The sequence below is a fragment of the Dermacentor andersoni genome, chromosome 1, assembly GCF_023375885.2.
Source record: "Dermacentor andersoni chromosome 1, qqDerAnde1_hic_scaffold, whole genome shotgun sequence".
Lineage (NCBI taxonomy): Eukaryota > Metazoa > Arthropoda > Arachnida > Ixodida > Ixodidae > Dermacentor > Dermacentor andersoni.
The window spans coordinates 83,703,196-83,724,710 of NC_092814.1; the positions used below are offsets into that span (position 1 = coordinate 83,703,196).

The 21,515-nt window shown below is 42.8% G+C and overlaps 3 protein-coding genes across 8 annotated transcripts in view; 1 reads left to right on the forward strand and 2 right to left on the reverse strand.

The window, feature by feature from the left end:
• Window positions 1–330: 330 nt before the first annotated feature.
• Window positions 331–6,391, reverse strand: LOC126546119 (AN1-type zinc finger protein 1-like). 2 transcript variants are annotated; one of them, XM_050194213.3, is made up of 7 exons: window positions 6,101–6,391; window positions 5,753–5,795; window positions 5,608–5,653; window positions 5,301–5,526; window positions 2,346–2,539; window positions 2,203–2,283; window positions 331–2,114 (listed from the first exon to the last, which is right to left on the reverse strand). In XM_050194213.3, exons 1-7 carry the CDS (start codon window positions 6,168–6,170, stop codon window positions 1,947–1,949), a joined length of 828 nt encoding a protein of 275 aa, XP_050050170.1. In that variant the 5' UTR covers window positions 6,171–6,391; the 3' UTR covers window positions 331–1,946. The 2 variants fall into 2 exon arrangements, with proteins under 2 accessions (XP_050050170.1, XP_050050169.1); XM_050194212.3 differs by having other exon boundaries at window positions 5,608–5,677.
• A 244-nt stretch (window positions 6,392–6,635) lies between these two features.
• Window positions 6,636–8,212, forward strand: LOC126546118 (periodic tryptophan protein 1 homolog). Its single transcript, XM_050194210.3, has one exon. The coding sequence runs from the start codon at window positions 6,710–6,712 to the stop codon at window positions 8,123–8,125; it is 1,416 nt and encodes a 471-aa protein (XP_050050167.1). The 5' UTR covers window positions 6,636–6,709; the 3' UTR covers window positions 8,126–8,212.
• LOC126546116 (ankyrin repeat and SAM domain-containing protein 6-like) overlaps window positions 8,208–21,515 on the reverse strand; it is a 30,483-nt gene continuing 17,175 nt past the window's right edge. For 4 of the 5 annotated variants that reach the window (XM_055061670.2, XM_055061668.2, XM_050194204.3 and 1 more), the window contains exons 7-14: window positions 21,409–21,506; window positions 21,245–21,323; window positions 21,076–21,112; window positions 16,210–16,392; window positions 14,128–14,250; window positions 13,984–14,059; window positions 8,501–8,565; window positions 8,208–8,444 (exon numbers count right to left, since the gene is read on the reverse strand). In XM_055061670.2, the coding sequence (XP_054917645.1) occupies window positions 8,328–8,444; window positions 8,501–8,565; window positions 13,984–14,059; window positions 14,128–14,250; window positions 16,210–16,392; window positions 21,076–21,112; window positions 21,245–21,323; window positions 21,409–21,506 (778 nt within the window). In that variant the 3' untranslated portion in view covers window positions 8,208–8,327. Of the gene's footprint in view, window positions 8,445–8,500; window positions 8,566–13,983; window positions 14,060–14,127; window positions 14,251–15,469; window positions 15,636–16,209; window positions 16,393–21,075; window positions 21,113–21,244; window positions 21,324–21,408; window positions 21,507–21,515 lie in introns of those variants that run through there. The other variant, XM_055061669.2, reaches the window with a different exon arrangement.

Consider the following 21,515-nt stretch of genomic DNA (forward strand, 5'->3'; position numbering starts at 1 on the left):
GGGGGACCTGTCTCCTCCAGACTTGTAGCCCAGCCAATCAGCGCTCCAGCAGCAAACGAAATGGACAAGTCCACTAGGTGGACACTTACAGAAAATCCCCCCCCCCCCCCCCCGCACTGCTAGGTTCCAGAGATGTCAAAAATGGTTTACAATAATCAGTTGTCCGATAAAGGCAGAGAGGATTCAATAAAGCAACAATATTCATCTGTAAATATACTTGTACATAGCTTCTTGCCTGCATCTTCCCACGTAACAATATAACAATATTGTAGAAAATGTACTCTGGCACACTTTAAGTACTAAGACCAGACATTTAAAACAAGCACATGCTCAAACATGACAAATTTTATTCAATGGCAAGGAAACACTTTAAGAATGTTTGGCCAGCATTTCTACCAGGTTCTGCTAGCTGTGCCTCCTCCAACAACACGGTGCACCTCGTACATCACTGCCAGTACGCATGGCTATGGAGCAAATAGTTTATTCCTTCTAAATTTATAGTTTGAGCCCACCTTTTCCAGTGCTTAATTGTGATTTTCTATTCAAGAGCCAAGCACTTCTGTGGAGACCGAGGTGGCATTCTTGAACAGTCACTTTTAGGATACATACACCTTCACAAGATTTTGCTTGACAACTGCCAGATGCACCACGTACTTGACGTCTACAGGCAACAGTAGCGCTAGCGATGCGAAATCTTGCAAAGGTATTCCTGAAAGTGATCACTGGAGAATAGGGCCCAGTTGTCCTAAACTTGGGCATGTAGTCATGCTGCAATGAACTTAGTGTTACTGAGAGAAACAAGGCTACCTTTAACACGGGATGTGCCTACAGTATGCTGCACACACAACGGATGTGTCCTGTATGTGTGTCACAACTTCTTCGGAAGGTTTTTCATGACAAGGCCCATGTGTCAAATATTTGCAGTGCAACAAGCAACAAAAAAAAATTAATTTTTTCATACTGGTGTCAGACCTCTGACAACTTGATTTGAATATTATCGCCCTACTGAATTTTCTCTGTCCAAGTAAAAACTACTGTAAGTTGCAAGTTAGGCACGCACAGATGCTAAATAGTGAGGATTATGTCAGTGCACAAGAGACTCGCACTACAGGCTGTTTGTTAGGTACAGGTGCCCATAGCAATTTTCTTTCTTACACATGCGTTTGCTTCTCCTTGTTGTACTGTGCAACATGTAAGCGAGTGTAGGCATTGACATACTCCCCAAGCCCTCTGGCCTCCTGTCTATCATTATTCTAGACTGCAGAGCCACTACTTTTCTGTTCCTCTGCATTATCCCTTGCAACTGATCCAAACAAAGTGAAATGACCAGGTGGCATAGGGGTGTCAATGGCCTCTTGAAGTTACTTCCACCTCAGCTATCGATGTGTAACATATAAGCCAGCATGATGCAATGGTGCTACCTTTGCAGTGCTATTTACATTCAATAAGTGAAAAGGGAGCATAAAAGAACACTTTCAGTGCTCCTCCATGTGGGCCTGAAATGTTTTGCTAGTTTGTCCTTCATATTCACAGAAATCTGTTGTCACTGGACTTCATATAACCTCGTCTAAATGTGTGTGCCTAAGTCAAGACTATAATAAATTCACTGTTTGAGAATGTTTAGCATTCCAAAGCTACCCCTGGGCTATGAGAGATGCCCCAGTGGAGCAATCTTTAATTTGTACTAAAATATAAGGACACAAGAATTTTTTATATTTCGCCCCTTTTGAAATACGGCTACCATGGCCAGGAGCTGAACTTTTATCGTTGTGCTCAGCAGTACAATAAACTTCAAGAATCACTTCATTGTAGTGAAGGTTTACTGTGTATTCAAAATGTAGAGCTACATATTGCTACAACAAAATAGCACAGTTACCCAGTGAATTCCTGCAAGACATATGAACCTCTATTGAAAATGTTACTCGCTATCCAGACATGGCAGACACTCAAGTTTCCTCAAAATGATAGTCTGCTGCTAATGAATCACAGTTTGGAGCAACATATTCAAGAACTAATGTTTCTGCTTCGTTGAGGAGCTTGGAGTTCAACAGTGTCTCAAAGCTGTCACTCACACCGAGTGCCTTGAAGGTACTTGCATGGAACAGCAGCAATCTCTGCACGAGGAAAATGAATATTTATGGTTTCCAATTTTAAGCATATGACACACACTGTAGAATACAGTTCCTCTCCATAGCTGCTTACCTTTTCGGTCAGCCTGTTGTTCTGATTTGGAAGTTTCTCAATTAAAGCAGTGCTGTCAATTGCTCTCCCCACTGTCCATAACTGTAAGTGAACATCTATGAAAATTTCTAGATAATGGCACATATTAAACATTTGAGTATTACCTTGGAAAAATGATAGGGCTTTGAGCGAACCTTGTGACCTTTTGGGAAGTATACTTCAAAATACACCCTGTCGGCAAGGGGGACATTTTTTTCACCAGCAGCATGCATCTTCATTTTCATCAGTTTCACCTTCTGTGCAGTTGGAGATATGCTTGCTTTGCTTGACATAGGTTTTTCAACTGGCTTCTTTGACTCTAGAGGCAGAAAAGTAGAATGCAATGTGAATAAAAATGCAACTCAATGTAATATGCTTTTCTGTTCAATAAAATAATGAATATATGACTTAACAGCATGGTCTCAATTTTCTTAGGAAAGTACAAAATCATCATCACCATCAGCCTATTTTCACGTCCACTGCAGGATGAAGGCCTCTCCATGCGAGCCGATTCCAGCATGTGCTGGCAAATTTCCTAATTTCATCACCCCATCTAGTTTTCTGCCATCCTCGACTGCGCTTCCTTTCCCTTGGCACCCATTCTGTAACATTAATGGTCCACCGGTTACCTACCCTGCAGGTTACATTACCTAGAAAGCACCATTTCTTTTCTCTTAATGCCGACTAGAATATAGGCTATCCCCGTTTGCTATCTGATGCACATTGCTCTCTTCCTGTGTCTTTAATGTTATGCCTAGCATTTTCTGTTTCATCACTAATTGTGCGGTCCTTAACTTGTTCTAGAGCTTCTTTGTTAACCTCCAAGTTTCTGGCCCATTAGCACCAGTACAAAGCAATGATTGTACACTTTTCTTTTCAACAACAGTGGTAAGCTCCCAGTCAGGATTTGGTAATGCCTGCTGTATGCACACCAACCCATTTTTATTCTTCTGTAAATTTCCTTATGATTAGGGTCCCCTGTGAGTAATTGAACTAGACAAACATACTCATGTACAGAGCCTAGAGGCTGACTGGCGATCCTAAATTCTTGTTCCCTTGCCAGGCTATTGAACATTACCTTTGCCTTCTGCACGTTAGTTTTCAACTCCACTGTTACACTTTCTCAATTAAGGTCCTCAATCATTTGTTGTAATTCATCCCCACAGAATTGTAATTCATCCCCACAGTAAAATACAAAATAGGATAAGTGCAAAATATTTTGCTGCAAATTCTAGTTGGGTGCAAGAATTGTCAGCTTCCCCAAATCAGCTCATATGCACTCTGAAAATCATTAAAAAAAATGCCGCCAAGCACATTGTCCTGTGGCTCGTACTGGCTGCGCAAGCTAGAGTGATGCTTGATTTTCTGTGTCGTTTTTATTTTAAAAGGCTTAAAAGCTGCTTCTTGTGCAAGGATACAGAAATGTTTAGTTACTTTAATGAGTTCATTAGTTCAGTATATAACGCAAGGTGATATATTAGCATATATCATGTCAACTGATGCTTGTGGTGTATTTTTGTCTCCTGCAATACGTGCTTATTTGCTTTCTCCTACTTTTATATAAAAGTTTATCTGTATTTCTACCCTTTGAAAATTCCCTCTCAGAACTGCCGTATAAATAAATAAATAAATAAATAAATAAATAAATAGAATAAAATAAAATAAAATAAATAAATAAATAAATAGTGATATTTATGGAGGGAAACATTTATTTACGTCTATGTTGCCATTGGCTATCGTCACAATGTTAGCATGCTTCCTATTTTTTATTTTTCTGAAAGTTTCCAACTATTTCGTCTTATGAGCACTTTGCAAAAACAGTTATGCACTTCAATTTGGCAGAAAGTGCCTCAATGGATAGACCCAGAACACAAACATGTTTTCTAACAACTTCACTTGGTGTATGTGCCAAATATAACACTTGTTTGAGAAAATTGTGTATGGCATCAGTGGTTATCGTAATGACGGGGACAATGCTATAACAAATCTTTGAAGCCCTTGGTGTTACACAAGGAGTGTTTATCACACAGAGTTGAACAGAATGGACAATGATATAATCACCAGACTTCTGGGCCTCTGCTGAATATAAGAACAAGAGGAAGGCACAGGCATTTGAAAGGAAGAGTTTCAAGAGGCTATGAGAATTAAAAAAAAAAAAATATGGAGATTGAACTGCAAAAGCATTCTGCTTTGACTTGTCTGAACAAAAACTTTTGTGTTTTTCTTCAAAACCACATTTTTGTGGGCACAAGGATCTTTTTCTCGGCAATCGCTAAAACTTTGACAAAGATTTTTCTGTGAGTCGTTCCTGAATATGGGTCATGCCTACTGAACCAAAAGAAATCTGTTTGCTTTAGAACTTTTGTGTTAATTAATAGGTTTGTCTAAAAGAGGTGGTTGAAATTTGAGCCGCTAACTTCCAAAAAATTATCTTGCTTAATTCAGAAGCCCAGTGTATCCAAAAATAAGCAGAAGAAACTTCAGCTGTGCACTAAAGGTTAAAAAATAATACAAAAAAGCATGATGCTTCTTTACTGATATCCTAATATCTTAAACACATTTCAATATTTTTGTGTAATATTCGGTGTGCTACTGGGGTAGAATTAAAAACCAGCTAAGTTAGAGGCGACTGTAATTTAACACTATAGTTGACTGCTCATCCCCTCTTAACAGCCAAGTGCGCCTGCAACACCACAATAAATTAAGCACTAGGATGACACAAGGAGACGGGACGGAGCACTTCATCCAGTCCCATTGCCATCATGCTTACGGTAAATTTATCATGACGTTGCACCAACTTGGCCTTCAATATAAATCTTGGTGTTTACAGATACTGTTTCGAGGATGATGTGTTCTACCATACAGAGCAAAATTTCTTCATGAAAGTTGGATTTATAGCCTTGCAAATTACCCAGATGGTGACCGAGTGAGTATTCACTAGGCACCATCAAAATCATTGTGCAAAGTATAAAAACACATCTGCCGTACAAACACAGTTATCAGCATTAGTTATGAACAAAGGAATACAATAGCGAATCATGGAGTGCAAAACCAAAGTGTCCCCCGCAACATACACTTACCTAATATCTTCTGGACCACTTTTGTGGTAAGGGGCATGTGCTCCGATTGCGATGGGAGACATTTGCATTTGTGGTCCTGAGCGTGGCGGTGCCGCACGCAGAAATTAGCTGCGCAGAGTCCACAGGCTATTGGAGTCAGCTCCTTTTGCGTGCACTCACTAAATGTGCATCCGAAAAGTGTTCCGGTCCTACTGCACTTGGCTTCGTTGTCAGTAAGAATGTGGGTCTAGACAGGGGATGCGCAGCAAACACAACACTGCATTCATCTGCACAATTCGCTACTAAACACAATAAATTGCTCGCATACCTGCACTTGATCGCACACATGCGCATCCGACGTACGATGGTCACTGCTGTTGACAGGGTTGTGTGAAACACTGCATGAGCGCGCTAGTTCCACAAAGAACAACATGGAAACGCTGCGTGGCTGCATATGATTGTACCACACTTACCAAAACGAGTTCTTGCAGTGCACACACTCAAAAGGTAAAAAATCTGGAAACGGAAGTACAAAAAGCTTTGTGTAACACACGAGGAGTGATCATAACTAGTCTTGCTAATGCGACAGGTACGCAGGTAAGGCGCTAAATCTGTCTGTACAGTCACATTATGTGCACATGACTTCAAGTACACGCACACTGGACATAACTGCTGCGTGCACCAAGGCCATGAAGTTATCATAGCTGTTTAAAAAGCCGAAAATCGACAAGAACCATACCTAGTGCGCCTACTCACGTACTGCAAGCGCGCTATGTGAAAGCAGTGTATAAATAATATCATAGCAGAGCTGATCCACCCACCTAAACGATTGCATGATTCCACGTGACAGTGTTTACCCAGCTGAGGCAGTTCTGCCATAATTTCACTCATACCAGGCACCGCTCATACAAGGAGTTTTGCCGCGGCATACAGTACCGATTAAAGCTTGCCTGCGCGTCTCCTTTTAATTTATATATCTGGATTAATCAGAGGGAATTCGACTGCACTTTTAACAGCATAATAAATTATTTCGATGACTATACAGAGTGCCAGCTGATTGCTGAGCAATAAAATCGCGCAAGCCCAGTCAACCAGCTGGATACGATTTGGACTAGTTTCGACTCTACTCAGACCGTGTAAATTAGAGCGTACTTGACAAGTGTAAATGTACCGTTTCAAAGACTGCACGACAGGCAAAACCATTTGCAAGTGTAAACACATTTCTTTGCAAAACCTTTTTTAAATGCCAAAAGTAACGATTGTTCTCGCAGGAGCGACGACTTACTCGGAGTATAAAAAAAAATAGAGAAAACGTTTTTTTGCGTCTTAGCTTAGTCCAACAACCTGAAATCCAATCCAATCCAATAGGTCCTTATTTTTGCTGTGTGTCCGCGTGTTCGTCATTCGTGGCTAGCGCATCTAAATTTGCAATGAATTTTGTCCCGTGTGTCACCTGGGTTCCTCGAGGAGTAGCTAAGGCAAACCCCGAGAAAGTAAAATTACTCAGCGAGCAGCTAAAGGAGCTGATAGAAAAAGGTAAACACAAAAACGACAACAAAAATATGGACGGTGACGGCGACCTGGAGGACGGTAACGAAGGAGCGTGTGAAGATGACATTACAGCAAAGTATGGTTTGGATACGTATGATGATGAAGACAGTGCGGCGCAAATGGGTAATCTGGCTGAACTTGCCGTGTACGCAAACAACGCAGACGACCCCTACTTGGACCCTCAAGACGGCGAAGACAGTGAAGAAGAAATAGACGACTTCACTATAAGATCCACCGACAACTTGATTGCGGTGGCACGTGTAGATGAAGATACGTGCGCTACAATTGAGGTATACGTCAACAACCATCAGGAAGAGCATCTCTATGTACACCATGACATAATGCTACCTGCTTATCCGCTGTGCTTGGAATGGATGAATTTTGACCCAACGGACGCGAATCCTGGCAATTACTTAGCCGTGGGGGACATGACTCCTGTGATCAGCGTTTGGGACTTGGACCTTGTTGACACCTTGGAGCCTGCGTACAAGTTAGGCAAGAAAGCGAAGAAGAAAAAGGCAGCTGGCGCCAAGGCAACTATGAGGCACAGTGATGCCGTCCTGAGCCTGTCGTGGAATAAGCAAGTTCGGCATCTGCTTGCCAGTGGATCTGCCGACAACAAAGCACTCGTATGGGACTTGGACACGGGTGTGCCGGCTAGGTGCCTCTCAGCGCACAAAGAGAAAGTTCAATCTGTTGCTTGGCATCCTTTTGAAAGTCACACTATGCTAACAGGCGCATGCGACAATACAGTCAAGCTTTGGGACTGCCGAAATACCGATGCCAGCTTCAAGTCGTGGACTGTTGACGGTGAAGTAGAGAAAGTCTTGTGGAACCACTTTGATCCATTTTACTTCTACGTTAGCACAGACAATGGTTTTGTGTATGGTTTTGATGCCCGTACAGACCAAGCCGTATTCACACTCTCAGCCCACAGTAAGGGTGTCACTGGCCTTGCACTGAGTGCTTACTGCCCGGGATGTCTCATCACAGCGTCGGAAGACAAAACATTGAAGGTGTGGGACGTATTGGATCACAAACCAGTGTTTGTATTTGAAAAAGAGGGGTTGAATGTGGGGTCTGTGCTTACACTAGCCAGCTCCCCAGATGAACCCTTTGTAATCGCCATTGGAGGTGACAACAAATCACTTGGATTTGCGGTAGTTGACCTCAAAGAATGGACTGCTTTAAACTGCTTTGAAGGTCGGAAGCTGCTGAGAGCAGAAATGCAGACAGATGATATGGAGACAGATGCGCCTTCAGGAGCACTTGGTGGCCTTTCACTTGACAATTAAGAATTCCACATGTTATAGATGAAACATGGATTGGCTCAAGATGCCATGCTGCATGACATGAACAGTAATAAAAACACTGCACTGAAATTTCAAGCATAATTTATTGCTTTAACAAATAGGTAATTGTGTAATAGCATAAATGTCCATAAAAATTGCCAACTTGGCTTGTGCAACCTGGAATTTTTGCAAACTTTTAGGCTCGTTACATCTTTTGCAGTTGGTTGATGGCTTCTCGTAGTGCTTCTCTGTTTGCTTCCGTTTTAACACCAATTTCTTCTATGCTTTTTGAGTCCAGATTCACAAATGCGTCCCAGTCAACCTACAAAATACAAAGACAGTGACGTTTCTTGGCAACACAAGTGCACCATGGCCTACCTCATTTTCTTCAAAGTTTTCGGCGTACTTGTCAAGACCTAGTTGTTGGAGAATGCTCATTACACCTGAAAAATAAAGATATGGTACCCAAATAACTAGATGTGAAGTTTAAACAAGCTGGTTTAGATTGAATGCAGTCATGTTCCTAATTCCACTTGTTTCCTACTTAATCAGTTTGCCAGACAGAAAAATGGCATTGCAATTGTTTAGTTACCATCAGATCTCGAGTTGCTGGTAGTACACAAATTTTCTTACTCAATATTGTTCTTTGTGGCTTATTCGTTTTGTGCTAGCCTCACATTCCCTTATGGCAGCTATTGCAGAGAGAAATTGTGACACTTTCAAGTATGCTTGTGGAATCTAGATGAAGTCTGGTCAGCAATGCTCAGTATGCTTTTATTATTATTATTATTCTAAGCAATGCATTTTGTCTGAAATGTTCTCAAAAACATTGAATGGTGGTAATTAGAGGCTAAAAAGTGAACGTCAAGCACCTCAGGATCTGCAAGGTTGAAGTTGAAGCAAATTTATGTACTGCCCCCATTTTTCCATGCAAGTTGAACAACCATACTGGTGGTGCGTGCAGAAACTAATGCCAGCTCAGCCACTAGTATTTAAAAAGCAAAACTATACTTGCTGTATTCTGTTAATGCTGTGACATCACTTCACAATTTGGCAGGATTTGTGGCTGGGCAGACTTCCTCCTTACATTATTTTTGTTTTGTGTTGCACTGCATTATGTCCTTGAGCAAGTACCAAATCGTGCAACATGTCCTCCTCTGTTCTAGACTAGCTTGAAATTGGCTCAACCAGGCCTCCATGAGAGCCTTTTACAGATTTTAGCTGATACTGCCTGCACATGCACCAAATGCCATGCACACTTGTCGATTTGCACATCACATTCTCCGATTTTTACTGTCTTTAAGTATAACCAAGGTGACCTCTCTCTATTTTCTAAATACCTTCAAGACGTAACCAAACTTGTGGCTCACTCAGTTGTCTGATGTGCTGCTAGTAATTGTTGCATGGCTCAATGTGGCAGCAGAGTAGACGACCGGGTGAGCTGGAGCGAGTGCAAAATGCCACAATGTTTGCTCCCATGTGACCGCCTTCTGTGTCGTGACTAGAAATCGGAACTTTAGGCAAAATGCCTATTTTCCACTGAAGTCCTTCTTGTGCCTATTTAACATATAAGCATGAACTATAAGTCTAGAAACATTTTAGTGTCATTTGTATTGTGCCTATAAATGCCCATTTCGATGTTGGTGCCTATATTGAACTTTCAGGGCCTAAAAATGCCTTCCATGCTTTGTCCCAGCCTCAACTTGTTTATAATGTTACAATTTGCTGGGAAACCTCTCTGAAGGCAGCTGATTATTACCATAAATGCTTTGCAATTGTAAAGGTTGTCATTACCAGCTTTGCAGCAGTCTATAGAAGTGCTGTGAAAAAGGCACAAACTGCTCTACCTGGCGATACAGTTGAATGTGACTTAGCACACCTGTGCGCTCACAATATGTTTTTAGCCGAGAAACTTCAAAGCTCGGGTGCAACAATGACCCGGAGTGTGGGGCTCATTTTGCACACTCAAGAAAGGTTTGCCGCCATCTCCAATAGACCTATTGCTGATATAGTTAGTCCGAAACTTAAATCTTTCTCAGACAAAACACCCGGGTTTTTCGTACCGAAAGAACTGCTCTAACTGGCGAACATTCTGCAATTTCAGAGGGCACTGAATCATTGAACGTTTTGAAATACAAGTATGCGCCACTAACTTCGGTAAATGTTCAGCAGTCCTTTTCTCAATACAAACTAATACTTGCTGAAAAAGGGCATAGCACAAAACCTGAAAACCTTGGGATAGTGCTTGTTTGTAACTGCTTTCACAACTTTTCCCATGGTGTCTAGTTACACTAAATTTTAGATAAACCTTGCAATCTACGTAATCTGGCTCATTCTGTTTTATTGAAAACTAAAATGAATTTCACAAAACAAGTCTTTAAGTGAACTGTGCTCCTTAGAAAATATAATTTATCCTTGGATGCGCACCAGAAGTACTTATTAATTGAGCCTATTACATGCTTAAGGACTGTAATTGGTGCCTATATGTGCCTTAAATGGCAGCTTTAGTGCTTGTTCAATGTGCCTAAACGTCCAGTCCCTAGTTATGACATGCACCTCATGGGAAATGATAACAATAGGAACACATAGACCTGCGAGGGTGATGGAGAAACTGTGGAGGATTGACGTGTCAGCGGGTCTGAAACTGATTCATAGAAAAGTTTTAACAGCAAATTATTTTAGAGGCTATGACACTTGCAAGTATTTTTTCTAGAGCTTCAAGGTTGAAGGCCCTAATTTAATGCCACAAATGTTGAAAAGTGTCTTGCCCATACTCCTTTAAAGTTCGTTACACAAAGTTGTTCTTACAGAACAATTAGCTCATGTGAGCTTAAGGAACGTAAACAGTATAAAAATGCTTCCAGCACACATTAGTGGAGTACTGAACGTTTATGCATTTGCTTCTTCTAAATTGTGAAACGCCAGTCATGGATGTGTACTCAATGCAAGTAAAAAAAAAGAAATGTCATAGGTTTCCCTGAACAATAATAATAATAAAAAAAAATATGAAAGGAAAGTACCTTTGGGTTTTTACATCTCTTGGAAGAACAGCTGGATGCAAGAATATAGTTAGGAGTATTAACTGAGTTGGTTGGAAAGACAAGGAAATTTTTTCTCTGCAAATTAATTTTCTGGAAGACATCTGCAGGTCCAAGTGCATCTTGTAAAACTTGAATAAAATATATTAAGACATGAAAAACAGCTGGATCTGAAGCATTTGTACCACAGTAGATTTGGTTTAACTGATGTGCCTGTTACTCTTGATAAGTCGCTTCTAGTAAAGCTGTAGCAGCAGCATTTTGTGGGGATGGCGGGCATCAAATGCAGCAATACCAGATTATATTCAGACATTCAAGACACGTAAGCGTTCAAACTGAAGAGTTGCTCGCACGACTGGTGTTGGCTGCAGTGCATTGTGAGCTAGTCTGATAGTACGACTGAGGGAGGGGGTGGGGGGAGGGAGTACTAAAGAAAGAAAAGCAATCTGCTTCACGTGATTGGTGCATGTAAATAAAGACAGCATTACTTTATTAAGACATACTGTTTCCAGGTGCCACATAACATTTGTAATATTTGTCACCATAAAAACGTGCTAAATATTTCTTCTGGCAAATTATGTTTAGGAATAAAAGTCTAGCTGCAAGATATTTCTTTTTATGTGGTTTTGAGCACTGCATGTATGAAGCACTGCTTAGTGAAGAGCTGAAGTGCGTAACTATTGAGCAGAGCAAAGATCTCTTGAGAACCAGAAGCAAGATGGCAGCAAGGGAGCTTCCAGAAAGTAGGCACAGTAGAAGTGGTGAGATCGGTCTGTTATAGTTTGTTTAGCATGGCACTTTCAAAATGATGAATGAGTACACACAGGCACAGTGCATCAGGCCTTGCATATATGTTGCACTCTTCGGCCCTTGCACGGCAGTTTCAACTCCTTAGCAAGTGCTACCTGTTTCCAACAGGCACACACCCGCTCCGATGACCTTCATGCAATCTCGTACATGGCAATTGTTTGCAATGTAACAAATTATATGAATGACAGTTATCAAATACTAAGCCAGAGCAACCTACTGAGTTTTGCAAAGCAGTGTTCCTGTATGCTCACATCCACATCATTCCTTTCATTCATTCAGTGAAAGTCGGGCATTTTATGAACCATTCCAGTTTATAAAGTCCAAAATCACTGAAAGGCGAGTGAGAGTAGCAATGCAACTACAGAAAGTGAAAAATTATGGTCACTGACCCAGTGAAATTTATTGTTGATGTTTCATGATGAAGAGAGCAAATATCAATTGTAATGTATTTTCACTTTGTTTTCTTTGTCACTTGCTATGCATATCTACAAACTACAAGACTATGTCCACTATATTTTGAACAAGGAACCCATATGGGCTCTGAAGCATCAATAATAATGTTTATTTAGTTAGTGACCATACTTCCTTGCTTTTTGCAACATGCTACCCGACTAGACAAGCTTTCATCAAACCCTTGACTACGTGCAATGCAACTTATGTCCTGCAAGGGGAAAAAAAGAGGCCGATGCAGACCTCTTGCTAGAGCACACAAGCTGGCATTCTCTCTCTCTCTCTTTTCCCCCCATTATTTTCGTAAATGATGACAGGGTATTGTGGTGGCCAAATTGTTTGCCGCAAGCTCAGGAGTGAAGAGAAAATGATGCTACGTATGTTTAAATTAAATTAAATTCTGAGGTTTTATGTGCCAAGGGCATAATTTGATAATGAAGCAAGCCGCAGTGAGGGACTGTGGATTAATTTTGACCACCTCAGATTCTTTAATGTGCACCCAATGCAGTGTACATGGGCCATGGGTGTTTCTACATTTCACCCCCATCAAAATGTGACCGCCATGGCCAGGATTTGATCCCGCGATCTTGTGTCTAGCGGTGCAATGCTATAGCCACTGGGCCACCATAGCAGTTAAGTATGTTTCAAGCCACCCATTAAAGGGCTAGACTACAATTTTGACAAAGTCATCAGAAGTTTATGTACTGATGGCACTATGTACAAAATATTTAGTAAGGTGTCCCATTCAAGCAAGACAAAAATGTAAGAAAAAAGTGTTATTATATTTAATCCTGTGGTATGCTAAAATATGTTGGCATGCCCACTGGCAATTACTACGGAACAATCAAGTTCAAGCTAACATCGGTAGTTCATTTTAAACGGCGCCAAAAAACACATGGACAAGGAAGAGCACAGGACCAGCGCTGGTCCTGTGCTCTTCCTTGTCTGTACTTTTTGATGTTGTTTAAAATGAATGATACGTACCAACTAGCTCACATCCAAACCCTTCTAAATAACATCGGTATCTTAACATTTTGAGCTAGAACTTATGTTCTGCTCCTGAAGCAGCACTTAATATTGCAATTATAAAAGCGATTCCAAGTTTTAAAGAAAATTTTGTACTGTATGAAGCATACTTCTGTACAAAGTGTCTTTCACAGTTTGAAACTTTGAAAAAAGTTTACATACCATAAGCGAGTTTCTTTACATTGTACGCAAGAAAAAAAAAAAAAAAAAAAAAAAAAAAAAAAAAAAAAAAAACCAGCTCGAACAATTAAACTGAATTCTGGGGCTTTAGAGGTTTTATGTGCGAAAACCATGATCTAATTATGAGGCATGCCGTAGTGGAGGGCTATGGATAACTTTTGACCACCTGAAGCTCGTGCACCCTATGCATGGTACACGAGTGTTTTTGCACATACTGCCTCCATTGAAATATGGCCACCAAGGCAGGGATTGAACCCGTGAGATCTAGCTCAGCAATGAAACACTATAGCCACTGGGCTACCGTGGTGGGTACTCAAGTAATGAAGGAGTCAGTCATTCCTTTTTTTTTTTACATACCTGGAGGCTCTGGTTTAATGCAGGGAGGCGGTTTCAGATGTCGAAGAAATTTTGGTTCAATGGCTCTTCTTGTGATCTGCATGAGAAGTACATGTTTGTTCATTACAGCTTGTTCATTAAGGATCTCTCTGTATGCAGCTTTACCTTCTGTGAGTGTGCCTGTGTGAAATTATCAGGCATGGCTGCTGGAGTGGCTTCAAGCATTTTTTCATAGTTTGGAAGTGATGGTAGTGCTGCTCTGAAAACAGTGTCTACCTCGGGAAAAGTCTGCAAAAAGGCAGGATACCTCTAATAAATCACTGCACTTTGCTGGTATGTACAGTACAATCCACTGTCAAAGCTAACCACAAATTGTTACTAGTATTTCAGGACTGGTTACAGTAGATGAAGGCCTGAGCAATATTTTTTCTTTAATATTATAGGTCTACCTAATGCGTCACATCAACTACATTTCTCCTGTCAAGTTGACGATACATCCAAGTTAAGGTGGTTTAATACTGATTGGGTGTCCCTTTTAAAGGAGTACTGACATGACATTTTTTACTTGTCCTTACTTTTTTTTTTACATTAGCAAATGAATGTCATAAAGAGTGCCCTAAATAATTTACTGTGATTCTTTTTTTTACAAACCTGTTTTGATTCTGGTACTTAGGATGTGGATGTGTCATGACAATGATACACTGGCTCATTCTGTTCCTATGATTGCTGCAGCTGTCACACAGGACCACAGCCTCAAAAATGCGTTTTGTTTATCATTTTATGAGCAACATCATCATTCTTAGCCATGTTGCTACACAACATCAGCAAGTTTTGCTATGTCATAATGCTGCAATAAAATAATGTCAATGACATGAAGTCCAGCATTTCGAGATAATTTTAGGATTGAATTAAAAAACATATCTTGTGTTTTCCAACCTTCACACTTGCTGCGATGCGATCCATTTAGGTGCAAGAAATGTGTAGTAGAGTTTTTAGAGCTTTGGAAATATGTGTCAGTAGTCCTTTAAGAGTGGCCGGTACAGTACCTGACGTACAGTGATGCTGTAGTTGCATGCCATATTAATGAGCTGAAACAAGTGAAGCTGAAATATCTGCAGCAGCACCCCTATATCCGATTTTTCACATGCCATCCATAAATTACAGTGTGAAAGAATGAGCTTGCTGGTGGAGCACAAATTCCTGCTACAGTAAACTCTCAGTTGCACGAACGTCGGTTTAACGAATATTTCAGAATAACAAACTTCTGTAAAATCCCTGGCAGTTTTCCTATGCATTCAATGCAAAAATCTTTCAGTTGAACGAATTTCTGAAAAGCGAATATTTCAGTTGAACGAACTTGGATCAGCGTGATCAGCGAACCCGGGCTCATTTTTGAAATCAGCTAAACGAAGTTTTGCGCTCTGCAGCGCTGGCGTAGCCGACGCCCTCCGCCTCCAAATAACCCCTCTAGCAGTGGCTATGTGCAGAGTGACAGTGAGCTGGTTACCTGTGCTGAGCTATCAGACCTGGAAATTGAGTCCAGTGTTATAGTCCCGAAGAAGAAGAGTGTGACGAGGAGGATGCACTGGCAGAGGCAGATTCAAATCCCGTAATTCCAGCCGAGACTGTAGGCTACCTTGGAAAGTTGCGAGACTTCGTGTCTCAGCAACAGACTGTGCCAGAGGGAGTGCACAAAAACATTGACTCTCCGGACAGTTTTCTTAACTCATGTGTTTTAAGAGCACCAGTGCAAATGAAAATTAGATTGTTTTTTTCGAAATGAGATATGCAGCAATGTAACTGTTACGCACTTTGTATATATTGATGTACATAACTAGATAAATTTCATTGCACACTTTTGACTCCATGTCTGCTGTGACCTATGCTGTTCCATATTCTAGTGAATATTCAGTTTAGCGAACTTTCAGTTAAGTGAACTATTTCCTTGGGTCCTTTGAAGTTCACTCAAGTGAGAGTTCACTGTAGTAGGGTTTGTGAAATGTTCCACTAGCACTGAGGCATGGTGGAGACATGCTGCATGCTAAGGCAATCTAGGGATGCTTGGTTGCCCCCCAGTGATTATTCCTTAAATTAAACAAAAGCTGTCCGAAGATATCATAAAAGCAGTCAAAAACACAATGTCTCGTGCATCTCATTATATATATATATTCTCTGTACAAACATCTGGCCACACAGCTAGCTAAAATAGAAGCCATAGGTCTTGTGGCGAGATTTTTTTCAACTCACTATTTCTGGAGATGTGAAGGAAATGTCTAACGCAGGCATCGTGTTGTGCTTTGGCAATACGCTCAGTGACTGCAGGTCCAAAGCCAAAGAGCTAGGCAAGTTGGCTGCTTGACTGACACTTTTTTGCACAAGCTGTCTGCCTTTCCATGGTGTCAGCTTCTGTGTTACATTGCCAATCCAGCCCTATTTATAACACATAAAACATAGAAATGAAGAAAATATAAGATCTAAGAAATATAAGATATAAATCACAGCACATGCCCCATTTCCAGTCACGGTGTCTTTAGTTCATCACACTAAGGAGCCCTCCTTAAATATCAGTTGCAACAGTTCTTTCATGTATGATGTTTCTTCGCCATTAATTGAGTAAGCAGTTATTTCGTATGGACAACAGGCTTGTAGCAACTTCTGCTGCTCTCGACACAACATTAAAGTTTAGTTTTCATCAGTCTCTTTTTCCCAAAATAAATCATAGACAGGCATGCATGCAGTAGCTCATCAAAAGAACATATCAAGAGCCGTGGCCATTGGCATCACTGTGGTTTCAGCATAATGTATTAGATGGTCGACGCAAACTATAATCCAGCGGTTGTCACTTATTGAGCACAGGAATGGGCTGTGAAGATCCACTCAAACCATTTCGAAAGGAGATGATGGTGGCGCCACAGGGTGAAGGAGTCCGACCGGAGCAGTATTAGTGTGTTTGAATTGCTGGCACTTGTTACAACTGGCCACACACTTTTCTATATCCCGTTGCATACTAGTCCAGTTGAATTGGCCCTGAATGCGGTGGTATGTTCTGGTCAAACCCAGGTGCCCAGCGGTCGAGTCGTCGTGCATAGCACGGAGCATGTGGGTTCTCAAATTCTTAGGGACCACTAAGAGGAGGCGGGCACCATCAGCCGCATGCAGGCCATCTTGGATGACAAAGCCATTGTTACCTGTTGATTGAGCAGCTGAGACGAAGGGGGCATCCAGGCTGCGGCCGTCATGCTGCTCTTTCTGGAAAGTGGCCAGATCGGGAAAAAGAGTGTCGTCGATGGCGGCCAGAAGCTCATCGAAATTGTCGGCGTCACATGCACTTGTTGGTAGAGGGAGCCTCGAAAGACAGTTGGTGTATGCATGATGTCGGCCAGTCTTGTAATGCACAGCAAAGTCAAATTCATGCAAACGTAACGCCCATCGAGCAAGGCGGCCAGACGGGTCGCGGAGACCAACCAACCAACATGGTGACTGGTGATCAGTAACAATCGTGAAGCAGCACCCGCAGAGATATGGGCGGAACTTCTGGACTGCAAAGACGACAGCGAGACACTCTTGCTCCGTGACGGTGTAATTCTGTTCAGCCTTGCTCAACGAATGGCTGGCATAGGCAATGGCATGCTCGGCGTCACCAAAATGCTGGACGGCGCTGAGGCTGATTCCACTCGCGTCAGTGTGCAATTCTGTTGTGGCAGAGGGGTCAAAATGGCGAAGTATGGGTCCGGAAGAGAGCAGGAACTTCAGTTGACGAAACGAGGAATCACAATCTACTTTCCAGGTGAAAAGTTATCCTTGCGCAGCAATGAAATCAGCAGGAAGGCAGTATCGGCAGAATTGGGCACAAAACGTCGGAAGTACGAGCAAAGACCCAAGAAGCTCCTCAGCTCGCATTGTGACTGCGGTTGTTTAAAGCTGCTAACTGCAGCAACCCTCTGTGGGTCTGGTCGCAACCCCTGCTTGTCCACTAGGTGTCCAAGTACTAGCACCTCTCATTGGCCAAAGTGACATTTCTTGGAGTTGAGGGTAAGGGCAGCTTGTTCAAGGCACGTCAGAACAACGTCTAGTCAATGGTTGTGCTCTGCAAAAGTGCGGCCAAAAATGACGATGTCATCTAGATAACACAAACAAACTTGCCATTTCAGGCTGCACAGTACCGTGTCCATAAACCTTTCAAATGTTGCAGGCGTGTTGCACAAACCAAATGGCATGACGTTGAATTCAAACAAGCCGTCTGGGGTCATAAAAGCGGTTTTCTCTTTGTCAGCTGAATGCATGGGTATCTACCAGTAGCCCAATCGGAGGTCCACAGATGAAAAGTAGGATGCGGAATGAAGGCAGTCGATAACATCATCGATCCGGGGAGGTGGATACACATCCTTTTTTGTCACAGAATTGAGAGGCTGATAGTCGACACAAAACTTCCAGGACCCATCTTTCTTTTTCATGAGGATGACCGGCACAGCCCAAGGGCTAGACGAATCTTGGACGACGCCCTTGGCTAGCATGTCATCGACCTGTTGAGCGATGATCTTCCGCTCTGACACGGACATGCGGTAAGGCTGATGGATGATGGAGGCCTGATGGGATGCGCGGACCCCGTATCGATTCTGTGGCGAGCCTGCGTAGTTGGAATGCGAACTTTGTTAGCGTTCTGTGCAAAATCAAATAATGAAGCATGCTTGCTAAGGACGTTGACCAGGGCTTGACACATCTCTGAAGACAGCGACTGGTTGATCATTGTTAAAGAAGGCAACGAGTCTTCAGGGACACCAGGGCCAGCCCCGTGCTGTCGGGATTCATGTGACATGTCATCAGTTAAAGCGCCTATGCTGAGACTGGTATCCACTTCAAAAGAGGCAAGTCGCATACCGCTGGGTAGCACAACAGACTGGGAGGCTAAATTTGACACCCACAGTGTAGTTGTTCCAGAGGCCAGAGAGAGGACGCATCAAGGTAAGAGCACACTTTTCTTTACAACCATCGAAGGCGCAGGCTCAACAATTGCATCAAATGTATCAGTGTCGACACCGCAAGCAACAACTCGAACTCTGATAAGGAACGTGCCGGTAAGACAGCATCTTCAATGACGGCGAAAGTGCGTGAACAGGTAACAGGTTGGTTGGCAAGAGGAGACAGGAAAAGCTTGCCAGTACCACAGTCAACAGTGGCACCGCACTGCTGTAGGAAATTGAGGCCAAGAATTACATTGTGAGTGGCTTGAGCAAGCACTGCAAATTCGGCTTGATACACATTTTTAGAGAAATAAACATTCGCGGTTCACACTCCAATAGGCCAGAGCAACTCTCCACTCACAGCACAAAATGCATTAGCGTAATCCCAGCGAAACATCACTTTACCGCCTAGTCAGGTTTTAAAATCTAGGCTGATAACAGAGACACTCACTCCTGTGTCCACTAAGGCCAATGTAGCAACACTGACCACTAAAACACGAGTCTTTTTATCATACATGGTGACTGGCGGAGGCATAGGGGCATGTAGCTTATGATGATTGGCGACCTCACCTCCATTGGTCACACCACCTAGTTTCCCGGTGGCGGTGACGTGAGACATCGTCGCGAAGATGGAGACTGCGCTGGTGTGAAGGCGGCGGCGTCAAGCTCCGCACAGAAGCTGGTGAGTCGCTACGGAAAGTCGCCTGGTGGTTTGTCCTGCTATCGGAGTCGAAAGGCCAGCGCGTTCTGTCGCCGTGCCGATTGCTGCGCCAATAAAAAGTGCGCGGTCACTCATAGGACGGTGGTGACGTGCGACAGCGATGAGGACAAAATCTGGCGACGTGACTGCGAATACTGCATTGGAAGCAGATGGGGTGGTCACGGGACCCACTGAAATTGTCAGTAGCAGGATAACTGGCACTGCCGTCCCACTCTTGAGAAACTGCAGGTGGTCTGGGCGAGTAACCATCTGGGAACTGATAACTGGGATGCAAGTTCATAGTAGGGTTTGGCGCTCCTCAACGAGGAGCGAAGGTGTAGGCGTCTACGGAGGCGGTGGTGATGGACATCTCACTGAAGTCACAGTGAGAAAAGGGCTCTTGAACTCGCGGAGTCGAAAGGGAAGCCGCCTCACATAGGTCAAGCTCTTCACACACCACTTGCCGAATAACTGACGCAAGGTCGGATGGAGCTGGGACCACGTCAACACTGGCGACGTTAGTTGCGTTGGCCAGGCGACCGAACTTCGGTGTGATACGCTGAGCTTTCAAGGCTTCAAATGTGCGGCAGTGCCAAATGACGTCACTTACAAAGTCCAGACTGTCTTTTCCGATGAGGAACTGGTACACGTCCTCAGCGAACCCTTTTAAAAGATGACCAACTTCGTCCTCTTCTGTCATCTGAGGGTCCAGGGCCTTGCACAACTTTAGCACTTCCTTGATGTACGTCGTGCAGGTTTCGCCGGGAACTTGAGCTTGCTGCATTAGGGTTTGCTCTGTAGGCTTCTTTTTAGCTGCCGGATCTCCGAAGCACTTCCTGATTTCGTCGACAAACTTTTCCCTTGTCATGCTTTCTTTTTGGTTTTCAAGCCACACAGACGCGGTTCCCTTAAGGAAGAAGGCAACGTTGTTAAGCTGAGCGGTGGCATTCCAGCCATTGAACCAACTTGCCCATTGGTAAAAGCTGAGCTATCCATTCACGTCTTACCCGGCTTTTCCGGCAAAGGTTCGTTGTTTGATGTAGGGCTGCCATGGCTAGCTGGAAGAAGGTGGCGGGTTGTCGCCGTCGGATGCCATCTCTGTCGGCGACTTCGGCGAAGCTCCATGGATTGCGCTTCTGCGGGCGGTTCGTCGTCATTCTTCGTGGCGCTGTTATTTTACCCAGCACCTCTACCAAAACTGTTACGATGGGGTGCGTTTACTTAAAGATGAATTGGTGAAAAGGGGCCATACCGGCACCGAGCCGCTGCAAAGACAAGCGCACTTCGTTTTCCTTTTCTTTCGTCCTTGCTGTAGCTTTAGCGTAAAAATATAATAGGTTTATATGTCACTGTAAAAAGGCAGACGATGGTGCAGTTTATGGCTTAATGGTTGTACTACCATGGGATCGAAACTGAATAATAATTAAAATGAAATAATTAAAAATTGCTCACCTTAAGTGCCTTCAAGTGCTGAGAGTCACTTTGTTTTCTGAAAGTTATTTAGTGGGTAAAACAATGGCCAGAAGCTGCACGCGATACATAGATTTAGTAACCCAAGTCTTTCAAATAAATAAATAAATAAAAAAATAAAACAAATAAAGACATTGCTTTCACAGGGCACCTCACGTTCCCTGTTGGTGTTGACATGCGAGCAACTGTCTGGTCAGCCAGCATCCGAATGATTTTGGCATCTCCATTCTCTAGAAATAAAATGAAAATGAAGACATTCACATCCATAATACCTTCTCTGCCACATGAAAAAGTAACCTTGCAAGCTCCACTGACCATGATAACAAGCAATATCAAGAGCAGTGGCACCATTGAAAGCTTCCACACAGACGTCAGCACCAGAGCTAATGAGGTAGCGAACAATGTTGACATGCCTGTTGAAA